The sequence below is a fragment of the Melozone crissalis genome, unplaced genomic scaffold (genome assembly GCF_028551555.1).
Source record: "Melozone crissalis strain CALT ecotype California unplaced genomic scaffold, PUWL_Pcris_2 ptg000012l_1, whole genome shotgun sequence".
Lineage (NCBI taxonomy): Eukaryota > Metazoa > Chordata > Aves > Passeriformes > Passerellidae > Melozone > Melozone crissalis.
The window spans coordinates 15,950,001-15,960,788 of NW_026535790.1; the positions used below are offsets into that span (position 1 = coordinate 15,950,001).

Here is a 10,788-nt window from a genome sequence, read left to right on the forward strand (position 1 = left end):
GTGCGAGGCGCGGACGGGAGCCGGGGCTCGCCGGGCCCTGCCCCGCTGGGACTGACATCACTGACGTCGCACCCGCGTTGATTGTATCGTCCAAGTGTGTGGATTCCTTCACTGAGCTCGTTACGTGGAAATAAAATGTGGTTGGTTTTAAAGCTGAACCTCGTGTCCGTCTGTCTCCGTGGGCTCAGGCCGTCCAGCTCCGCTCCAGCGTGCCCAGCTCCAGCCCCTCGCAGAGCGACCGCGGCCAGCGCGCCTTGTGCTGCGCAGAGCGAACGCGGCTTGTGCCCCGGGGGCTGCTGTCCCCAGCCGGGGGGGACAGGGCTCCCAGCGCTGCCCTGAGCCACCCTCCCGGGCTGGGGAGGGCAGGGAGCCGCCCGGGGCTCCTGCACCCCTGCGCGCCCACCCTGGCCCCTCCATCCAGCCCTGCCCGCCCCTGCTCACCGGCCGCTGCCTGGAGAGCTGGTGCAGAGGGAAGGGAGCCCACTGGATGGGCTCCATGGGCCAGCTCGACACCGAGATGTCGCTGGCTTTGCCGGAGTCCACCATAGGGTCATTCATGCTGCTGGAGCTGGTGTCCCACTCGTAATGGAAACTGGGAAAAGAATCCACAGGTAGTTAAGAGAAGGGGATGAGTCAGGCTGGTGCAGGAGAGGGAGCCTGTGCTGTGCCCTGGGGATGATGAAGTTGCTGTTGGGGCGGTGCCAAGCTCAGGCCCCAGAGGGGAGCACACAGAGCTCTGGCTTTGCTCCTGATTCCCCTGGGCTCGTGGCTGGGGTGTTCCTGCCCTTCCTGCCCTTCGCCAATAGAGCTGGAAACTTCCAGAGCTCTTTTTCCATGGACACCCTGGAAGCTGATTTGAGTTTCCCATGAGCACACAGAGCCACCCTTTCCTGCAGATGTGAACTCTCCTCCCTTACAGCAGTCCCAGCACACACAGCTCTTCCCGTGGGAGAACATTTAAAATAAAATAAAATAAAAATAAAATAAAATAAAATAAAATAAAATAAAATAAAATAAAATATAAACAGGTGCTGCTCCATGGACTCCAAGGGCTGGGGGTTGTCAGAGCTCCCGGCACTGTCCGTGGAGGAGCAGCCGCTGGCTGGGCAGGGCTGCACACACGGTTCCAGGGCTCCGTGTGCCCCAAAGCCCTCCCTGCCCGGAGCCAGCAGAACCCCCGAGCCCAGCCCAGCCCAGGCCCTGCTCCTACCTGGGCTGGCACTGTGGGTGGGCACAGGGCCCCGGGCCCCGCTTGGCTCCGGCCGAGTCCCCCCGGCAGCCGCGGCAGCCGCTGTCCAGCACCTGCAGCTGCAGCAGCTCCTCCGAGTTGCTGAAGGCCGGGTTGTCCAGCGAGCTGGCCGAGGGCAGCCCCGAGCGGGACCAGTACTGGGCCGAGACATCGTCCAGGCGGCAGAAACGGCGGTAGCTGAGGGGCAGGACGGGCACGGGCTCACGTGTGCACACACAGGTACACATACACACAGAGACACACATACAGGTGTGCACACACAGGTACAGATACACACAGAGATACACACATACAGGTGTGCACACACAGGTACACATACACACAGAGACACACACATACAGGTGTGCACACTCAGGTACAGATACACACAGAGATACACACATACAGGTGTGCACGCACACAGCTACACACAGGTACGCACACACACACAGATACACAGGGACAGATGCACAGGTGTGCACACACAGGTACACATACACACAGAGACACACACATACAGGTGTGCACACACAGGTACAGATACACACAGAGATACACACATACAGGTGTGCACGCACACAGCTACACACAGGTACGCACACACACACAGATACACAGGGACAGATGCACAGGTGTGCACACACAGGTACACATACAGAGACACACACATACAGGTGTGCACATACAGGTACACACACACACAGAGATACACACATACAGGTGTGCACACACACAGCTACACACAGGTACGCACACACACACAGATACACAGGGACAGATGCACAGGTGTGCACACACAGGTACACATACACACAGAGACACACACATACAGGTGTGCACACACACAGATACACACAGGTACGCACACACACACAGATGCACAGGGACAGACGCACAGGTGTGCACACACAGGTACACAGGTACAGACACACAGGGCAGGCACATGCACACGTGTGTACACACATGTGCACACATACAAGCACGTGAGCACACAACCCCAGTGACTGGCAGCACAGATCACAGATTTCTGCCCAAATTTCCTGGGTCCAGGGAGGGCCCAGCCGCACACGCAGGGTGGGGACAGAGCCCGTGACGCTGCTCAGCCTCTGGCCACAGCTCTGCAGTGGTTGCAGCTGTTGCAGTGGTTTCCTCGGGAACAATCCCCAGGGCACGTTACAGAACGGGCAGTGAGGGGGCCAGGACGGCAGAGCCCGTTCCCAATGAGCTGCTTTGTCAGGGCTGTGCCTGAGCCTCGCTCACCCCCGAGGATGGGCAGGACACGCTGGGGCCGGCAGACCCCGTGCCACGGGCAGCACTGAGGGGTCCCAGAGACCATGTAGTTGGAGCTCATCAACACATCTCACACATCTGTCCACGGCAGCACAATCCACAGCCCTTCAGTGCCAGCGCAGCCCCATACAGCCCACAGCCAGCCCCTCTGGCTGCACCCCACTTCCCGTGGCTGGGACCATCCCCTCCATCACCTCCCACTGCTGTTATCCCACTCCCAAAGCTGTTTTCCTTGGCAGAGCTCAACCCCAGCCCAGCGACCCCACCATGGCTTTCCCTGCCGCCCCCCGACCCCAGCAGGGGCAGCAGCGCCCACCCCCCAGAGCCCCCAGACCCCAACAAGGGCAGCAGTGCCCACCCCCCAGAGCCCCCAGACCCCAACAAGGGCAGCAGTGCCCACCCCCCACAGCCCCCAGACCCCAACAAGGGCAGCAGTGCCCACGCTCGGCAGCCCCCAGGGCTCCCACCTGCTGCGGGTCTGGTCGGCCCTGGCCTCCAGCAGCAGCGCCTTGAAGCGGCGCACGGCGAGGGCGGCGAGCACGGCGCCCAGGAGCACGATGCTGAGCAGGACCCCGGCCGCCGTGCCCAGCAGGCCCTGCTGCGTCACCCGGTAGTCGCAGCGCAGCCCCATGAACCAGAAATCGCTGCCCACGGGGCACCTGCAGCGAGGGGCCCGTCAGCGCCAGGGGACAGCGCCGCCAGCCCGGGCTGTCCCCAGGGCACTCACTGGCAGCGGGGCGGCTGCTCCCGGCCGTGCGAGCAGATGCCGTGGTTCTTGCAGTAGGCGCGGTGGCACAGGGAGGTGCAGGTCGCGTTCCCGTCCGCCCCGGAGGCGCAGGCGAAGCCGGGCGGGCAGGTGAAGAGCAGAGCGCAGGGCTCCAGCGGCCGCGCTGCGGGACGGGCACGGCTGTGTCACCCTCCCTGCCCGGCGTGTGCCCGCCCTGCCGGCAGCCCCCAGAGGGCCGCGCACTCACCCAGAGCCTCGTGGCGCAGGACGGGGGCCGTGCCCAGCGCCAGCCCCGGCCGGGCACGGGCAGAGCCCAGCGCGGCCTCCAGGAGCTCGTCCAGCCCCGGCCCGGGCAGCTGCTCGGCCGCGAACAGCGCGTCGTAGCTCAGCACCACGCTGCCCTTCCTGCGGGGACACCGCGGGGACACCGCGGGGCTGGGGGGCCGCACCCGAGACAGCACCCCCCTGATCCCCGACACCTGCGGGACCGGGCCAGCACCCACCGGATCCCCGACACCTGCGGGACCGGGCCAGCACCCACCTGATCCCAGTGACCTCCAGCCGCAGGAAGCCAGGCACGGGCGCGAAGAGGGGAGTGACCTGCACGGGGCGGCGGGAGCTGAGCGCGGTGTCCCCGGCCCGCAGCCCCCGGCCCGCAGCCCCCGGCCCTGCCCGCACTCACGGTCTCGTTGAAGCTGTGCAGCAGCTCCTGGCGCTCGGGGGAGCCGGGGTCCTGCAGGGCCGGCACGAACGCCATGTCCAGCACCAGCTCACAGGGGATGCGCAGGAGGGGCGCTGCAGGAGGACAAGGGCACCGGCAGGTCGTGTATCCCCCCAGGAGCCGCCTGCAGCTCCTCCTCCTGCCGTGCCCCAGCACAGGATCCCAAACCCGACTCACCTCTCAGGAGCGGGGGCTGATCCTCCACGATGAACACCTGGGGGGCCCTGCCCACCCCAGTCGGTGTCACCTGGGGGGTGTCAGGGTCTGTCCTCCCTCTGGGGCTGCTCGATGGCCGGGCCAGCTCGGTGTCCACAGCAGCTGGGGGGGACCCAGGACCCCTTCCATGGGAATCTGGGGGCTGCTGGGGGGACCCGGGCATCACAGTGGGCACCTGAGCTGGGGATTCCCAGGTTACTCCCTGCACATCCCTCTGCGGTACAGCAGGATGCGGCTCTGCTGTGACCGTCCCCGTGTCCCAGAGCCCTTCTGGGCTGGTGGCAGCTGTGATGGTGGCAGTGGCACCAGTGCTGGTGACACCAACAGCAGTGGTGGGTCCCGGGAAAGATGCAGGCTGGGACAAAGCTGCCTGCTGGGGAGGCCCCGGTGCTGAGGGGGGTGCCAGGCTGCCCACTCCCACCTGGGTCCCCCCCAGGGATGGAGGGCTCTCAGCAGGACCCACCTTTGGGCTGGAGTGGGGCACCCCTGGGGAGGGGTCCCCCAGAGGGGCGCCCACAGTGGGGCTGAACCCCAGAATGCCCCAGCTGGTCCCTGGGGAAGGCAGTGGGGCCGACAGCAGGGTCACTGCAGAGCCACTGGCTGGGGCAGACTGTGGGGACGGGGACACGTGGGGGGACCCAGGACTGGTGTGTGTCACCCCACCCTGTGCCACTGCAGGGCTGCCAGGGGCTGGGGGCACAGGGGGCTGCCCTGGGATGGCCGACGGGCTCGGGGGGATGTGACCGTGCTCAGGGGCACCCCCTCTGTCAGGTGGGCCCAGGACCCCTGTGGTCAGGTCCAGAGCTGCTCTGTAGCCGGGAGATGTCACCCCTGGGGTGGTGGCCATGGAGGTGGGGAGAGGCAGAGCTGAGCCCGGGCGTGTGGCAGGCAGCGAGGCTGGGCCTGTCCCCTCGGCTGGCCGGGCTGTGCTGGCCAAAGCGCTCCCACCAGGCCCAGGGGACAGCGCAGAGGGCTGAGGGGCAGAGCGGGGACCCTCCCGTGGCTGGGAAGCAAAGCCCTGCCCTCCTGACAGCCCTGGCAGCCCTGGCAGCCCCCAGTGTGTCCCCTGCAGGGTCCCTGTGGGGGTCAGCAGCCTCTGCAGCCCCCCAGCAAAGGGTGACGTCCCTGCTGTCCCTGGCCCTGAGCTGTCAGTGGCCAGCGCGGTGCTGGGGCGGGTCCCTGGGCTGCCGTCACCCAGCCGGACAGTGTCATTCTGGCTCTGCACGAGGGCTGTCCCAGGGGCCCTCCGTCCCAGCAGGCTGCTGCTGGAGCTCCACTGTCCCCCGGCAGAGCCTGGCACCGTCACGGAGGGTGGCGAATGCAGAAGCGTCCCCTGCGCGGTCGTGGCACCTTCTGCTGTCTCCTGTCCCAGAGGGTCCGGGGGGTGCGGGGTGTCAGGGTCTGTGTGTGCCTCCGCAGGGGCTGGGGTCCCCGCAGCGGGGGCTGGAGGGGCTGGCTGCTCCCAGCCTGCAGAGACCGCGGGCCCGGGGGGCTCGGTGGCCGAACCGCCCCGCGCCGCCGGCCCCGTCCCGCCCCTGCCCAGCCCGGGGCCTCCGGGGCTCTGCTGCGGGCTGGAGAGCTCGGGGGTCCCGGCGGGGGTCCCGGGGAAGGGCGGCGGTCCGGCCTCTGGTGTGGGCGGCCGCCCCGTGCCAACTCCAGGCTGCTCCATGCCAGCTCCCGGCTGCGGGCGATCTGCGGGCAGAGGCGAGGGGCGAGCACTGAGCGGCTCCGACCGCGGGACCCTGGGCCCAGCGAGCCGCAGCCCCCGCGGAGGGCACTCGGTGCCCCGGAGGGTGCGGGAGGGCGGCGGTACCGGTACCGGTACCTGTACCTGTCCGGCAGCGCTCCCCCGCCGCAGGGCCCAGCTGGGCGCAGGGGTCGGCGGCGCTCAGAGCGGAGCCCGTCCCGCTGCCCAGGGCCGGGCAGAGCCGTGCACAGCATTCCACGAGCACTGGGAGAGAGGGAAAGGAGCAGCGTGCATCGGTGCTGGGCATCGAGCATCCCGCACCAGCACCAGGCACCGACCCCGGAGCTGCCGCCGAGGTGAGGCCCCCGTCTCTTTCTGCCTTCTGATAACCGAGGGGGGCTCTGCTGCCGGAGATCCTCCAGAACAACCCAAACCCAGCTGGGAACCGCCTGCCCTTGTCCCAGCGAGCGGCGCCGAGTCCTGCCCCACCACCTCACTGTGCTCACTGAGCCACCTGCCCCCGTCCCAGCGAGCGGCGCCCAGCCCTGCCCCACCACCTCACTGTGCCCGTGCTGGGCTCACGCCGAGGGGGTGGCAGGGCTCCGGGCAGGGCTCCGGGGCCCTTGGCGGCTCCTCTCCGGTGATAATGGGCGGTTCGGCAGGAGCCACGGCGGGTGGGCACCGCCTGGTGGGGCTGGCACAGCCCGGGGGTCGCCACAAAGCCTGCGGGCCCCGCTCTGCACCGGCGCCCACCCGGGCTCCCGCAGGGGCAGCCCCGCCGCCTTCGAGGCCACGGAGTCGCCCGGGCTGGTGGCACGGCTTGGCACGGAATGGCCACACGGAAACCACACGCGGCCGGCGCCGGCGTGCCCGCCCCGCTGCCCGCTCGCCCCGGTACCCGCGGCCGGGCCCGCTCCGGGCAGGTCCCAGCGACACCGAGCGGCCGCCGCCGCGCCCAGCCCCAGCCCCGGCGGGGACACGGAGCCGCCCGGAGCCGGTACCGGCCCCAGCGCCGCCGCAGAGCTCCGGGCCGCCGGGATGCACCGGCCCTGCCGCCGCCGCCCCCCAGCGCAGCATCCCCGCCCCGGGACCAGCGGCACCGGGGACCCGTCCCGGCCGCGCCCCCCTCACCTGCGGCGGCCAGGAGCCGGGGCAGCGGCGGCCGGGGCCGGGGCAGCGGGAGCCGGGGCCGCTCCATGGCGCGGCGCGGGCGGCTCTGCCAGGCGGCGGCAGGAAGCCCCCGCCCGCCCCCGCTGCGGCGGGGCGGAGGCGCCGGGAACCGCAGCCCCCGGCCCGGACCCGCCCCACGGCACCGGCCCCGGAGCTCCCTCCCTCCCTCCCTCCCTCGGGCCGGGCGGACCGGGGCTCGGCAGCTCGGCACGGCCCCCGGGGCTCGGCACGGCCCCCGGTACTCAGCGCGGAGCCGCCGCCCGCGGCACTCGGGGGACTCGCAGCCCCTGCCCGTCCCCCTCCCACCGGTTCATCCCGGGACGCGCGCTCTGCCCCCGGCTGTCCCCGCTCCACGAGCCGCGCCGGGACAAAGGCTCCCCCAGGACACCAGGGTCAGCTCTGGCCGCAGGTCCCTCACCACACCCTCAGGGTCACCACAGCCGCGGGAAGCAGCGACCACTCCCCACATCAGACACCTTGTGTCCATGCCACGGGGGCACAGCAGCCAAACCCACCGTGTGCCCCCAGCTCTGCTCAGAAAACGCCCCAGAGCTCAGCCAGGCTGTGGGGCACGGAGAAGTTTCCAAGGGCACGGTGAGAACAGCACCTGTGCCCCGGAGGCAGAGGGTCACTGCTCTGCCAGGGATCCCACAGGGAGGTGCAGCTCCTGAGAGCACCCTGGCAGCACCCAACCACAACACGAGCACCATGGGCAGCACTGCAGCCTCTGCTCCATTTTCCATCCTTACCTCCCCCACAGCCAGAGGATCTGTTATCCTTGACACTTCCTTGGCTCCCAGCCTGGCAGGGCTGCTGTGACATGTCAGTGTTTCTTGGCTCTGAGGAAAAACTGTGCAGTGCTCAGAAACACCCCGTTCCTGCCTCGTGAGGGTTAAAGCAAGGCTCCCGTGTTGTGATGAACCGGGTGTACAGGAACAGCGATGTCAATTTGCTGTTCAGCAGCAGGAAAATCATTCCCCCCCTTATTTTCCATCAGGAAAGCAGAAGCCTTTCACACAGAACTTGTTTTTATCAGCACTGATGAAATAAACAGTTACAAGCATGCAGGGCAGAGCCAAATCTCGGGGCAGGGTCCCCCGAGTGTCCTTCACACCCAACACCATCACCAGGACCCACCCACTGTGTGAGACAGAACAGCCACCACCAGAATGGTCTTAACTCTTTATTCCTGTTTTTTTTTTCTTGTTTTTAAAGGACAACACATTCAGACAGCTTTAAATACAACATCCACGTGCAGCTTCCAAAGAAGGCAGCAGTGGGACAGCGTGCGCACTCCCGTCCATCCCTGCCGGCACCAGCCCAGTCCTGGTGTGGGACAACTCCTGGAAAACAAAATCCACACGTTTAACACCTCACCAAGCATTCAAAGGCACAGAGGCGGGTCAGGACACGCTGAGCGCTGAACACAGGCACAGAAGGAGCCCCCAGTTCTCTCCGGAGGCCACAGCTCCCACCCTGCCCTGCACAGAGAAGGGTGGCAGCCCCCCTGCCCCAGGGAGCTGGGGGGGAAGCCTGGAGCCACACAGGAACAGGCAAGAATGTGGATCAGTGCTGCGGGCTGGCCTGAGGCCACCTCATTTCCCCTGCAGCCCTCCCCGACCGCTCCTATAACCCTTTCCTGCCCATTTCCTTCCCGGCTGAGGCAGAGGAAACGGCAGCAGTGGCAGGGCTGAGGTGCCCCCAACGCCCTGCACAGGGCCCAGGGACACAGGGAGATGGGGCCATGGCTGAGAGGAACCTGCCCAGGGATGAGCTGAGTGCTGGATGTGCCAGGCAGGACCAGAGGAGAGGCTGAGCCCACGTCCTGTCCCCAGCTGCAGGTGCTTCAGGAAAACAGCCCCCACCTGCCCTCCGTGCTGGCACCCACAGCTGCTGCCAGCTCCCTCCCGAGCTGCTGGGCTCCCACCTGTGCCACACATCCCCCTGGTGTGTGCCCAGGCACCCTCAGAGCACCTCTGAACTCACCTCTGAGCATCTGCTTCACTCATAAATATCCTTCTTATCTGCAATGTAATCTACAATCTCCTGTGGGCGCATCAGCTTCTCTGCATCTCCGTCAGGAATTTCAAATCCTGCAACAAAGGGCACACACTTAGCGCAAAACCAATGGAAAAGGGAGCAAGGGCGAGGAAGGGATGGTTGGGGACTCAGGGGACACACACGCAGGGGCTGCTGCGCTAGCCAGAGCTGTCACTGTACTGCCCAAAGTGACACTGCTGCCAGACAGGGGACACGGCGGGCACAGCAGGAGCCAGAGCCCCCCAGGCACCAGAGTGTGGCAGGGCTCAGCACCCTCTGCTCCCCTTTCCCCCTCCCCGGCTGGTGCCCATGGCGGGTGGGACAGAATTCCTGCTTCCAGAGGGGCTGAGCTCCAGAGCAAAGGGCCATATTTCTGACTGCTGCAGGTGCCCAGCTCACTGGCGGCTCTGTGGGGTTTGCCCTGCTCTGGGAGCTGGCCCTGCGGTGTTTGCCCGGCTCTGTGGGGTTTGGTCTGCTCCCAGGGCTGGCCCTGCAGTGTTTGCCCGGCTCTGTGGGGTTTGCCCAGCTCTGTGGGGTTTGCCCAGCTCCCAGGGCCGGCCCTGCAGTGTTTGCCCGGCTCTGTGTGGTCTGTCCTGGCCCCAGGGCTGGCCCTGCGGTGTTCGCCCTGCTCTGTGGGGTTTGCCCTGCTCTGGGAGCTGGCCCTGCGGTGTTTGCCCGGCTCTGTGGGGTTTGCCCAGCTCCCAGGGCTGGCCCTGCAGTGTTTGCCCGGCTCTGTGGGGTTTGCCCAGCTCCCAGGGCCGGCCCTGCGGTGTTTGCCCGGCTCTGTGGGGTTTGGTCTGCTCCCAGGGCTGGCCCTGCAGTGTTTGCCCGGCTCTGTGGGGTTTGGTCTGCTCCCAGGGCTGGCCCTGCAGTGTTTGCCCGGCTCTGTGGGGTTTGCCCAGCTCTGTGGGGTTTGCCCAGCTCCCAGGGCCGGCCCTGCAGTGTTTGCCCGGCTCTGTGTGGTCTGTCCTGGCCCCAGGGCTGGCCCTGCGGTGTTCGCCCTGCTCCCATGCCCGGCCCTGTGGGGTTTGTTGTGCTCCCGGGCCTGGCCCTGCGGTGTTTGCCCGGCTCTGTGCGTCTCTCCCTGCCCCACACGGCACAGGCCGGCGGTGCCGCCGCTCGCACGGCCCAGCAGCCCCGGGCGCCGTTACCGAACTCGTCCTCCATGGCCATGATGATCTCCACTTGGTCCAGACTGTCCAGGCCCAGGTCCTTCATGAAGTGGGACTCGGCTGTGAGCTGGGGAGGACACGGCGGTCAGCGGGCCACGGGCACGCGTTACACCGGAGCCCGAGGCCCGGGCGCCTCCCCCCCGTCCCGCTCACCTTCTCGGGGTCGATCTTATCGTAGAGCTTGAGCACGTAGAGCACCCGGTCCTTGATGTCGGCCAAGGTCAGGGGCGGCAGCTCGGAGAAGCTGCGGCAGAGCGGCGCGGCCACGCGCGGCAGCCGGAGCAGCGCGGGCGGCGCGGGGCGGCCCGGCGGGGCGGGGGCGGCGGGCGGCAGGCGGCGGAGGGAGCGGAGCGCGGCGGGGCGGGCGGGCAGCGGCAGCAGGCGGCGGGCGCAGGACGAGAGGACACGGGCCGCCATCGTCGCTGTCCCGGCGGGCGCCGCGCGGAGAGACCGGCGCCTGCAGCGCCCTCTGCCGGGCGGCGGCCGCAGCGCCCCGGGCCGCGATCCCGGGATGGGCCGGGCCAGGAGCGGCGATCC

The 10,788-nt window shown here is 67.8% G+C and overlaps 2 protein-coding genes across 2 annotated transcripts in view; both read right to left on the bottom strand.

Annotated features, from left to right (window-relative positions):
* LOC128934018 (nascent polypeptide-associated complex subunit alpha, muscle-specific form-like) overlaps positions 1-5,227 on the bottom strand; it is a 6,121-nt gene extending 894 nt beyond the window's left edge. The window contains exons 1-9 of the mRNA XM_054271277.1: positions 4,144-5,227; positions 3,928-4,040; positions 3,787-3,845; positions 3,493-3,650; positions 3,246-3,408; positions 2,986-3,177; positions 1,211-1,426; positions 442-592; positions 1-259 (exon numbers count right to left, since the gene is read on the bottom strand). The exon at positions 1-259 is cut by the window's left edge and continues 894 nt beyond it. Coding sequence (XP_054127252.1) covers positions 185-259; positions 442-592; positions 1,211-1,426; positions 2,986-3,177; positions 3,246-3,408; positions 3,493-3,650; positions 3,787-3,845; positions 3,928-4,040; positions 4,144-5,029 — 2,013 coding nt within the window. The 5' untranslated portion in view covers positions 5,030-5,227 and the 3' untranslated portion in view covers positions 1-184. The remainder of the gene's footprint in view (positions 260-441; positions 593-1,210; positions 1,427-2,985; positions 3,178-3,245; positions 3,409-3,492; positions 3,651-3,786; positions 3,846-3,927; positions 4,041-4,143) is intronic.
* Positions 5,228-8,209: 2,982 nt separating this feature from the next.
* NDUFAB1 (NADH:ubiquinone oxidoreductase subunit AB1) lies at positions 8,210-10,668 on the bottom strand. Its single transcript, XM_054271311.1, has 4 exons — positions 10,405-10,668; positions 10,231-10,318; positions 9,026-9,132; positions 8,210-8,382 (listed from the first exon to the last, which is right to left on the bottom strand). The coding sequence occupies exons 1-3, from the start codon at positions 10,666-10,668 to the stop codon at positions 9,041-9,043; spliced, it is 444 nt and encodes a 147-aa protein (XP_054127286.1). The 3' UTR covers positions 8,210-8,382; positions 9,026-9,040.
* Between the last annotated feature and the right edge of the window lie 120 nt (positions 10,669-10,788).

Excerpts from the sequence above, each read along its gene's own strand:
- NDUFAB1 (XM_054271311.1), bottom strand. The coding sequence starts at position 10,668 with ATGGCGGCCCGTGTCCTCTCGTCCTGCGCCCGCCGCCTGCTGCCGCTG. Across the intron at positions 10,319-10,404 it reads ATAAGATCGACCCCGAGAAG|CTCACAGCCGAGTCCCACTT; the intron begins GTGAGCGGGACG and ends TGTCCTCCCCAG. Across the intron at positions 9,133-10,230 it reads GGCCATGGAGGACGAGTTCG|GATTTGAAATTCCTGACGGA; the intron begins GTAACGGCGCCC and ends CCTTTGTTGCAG.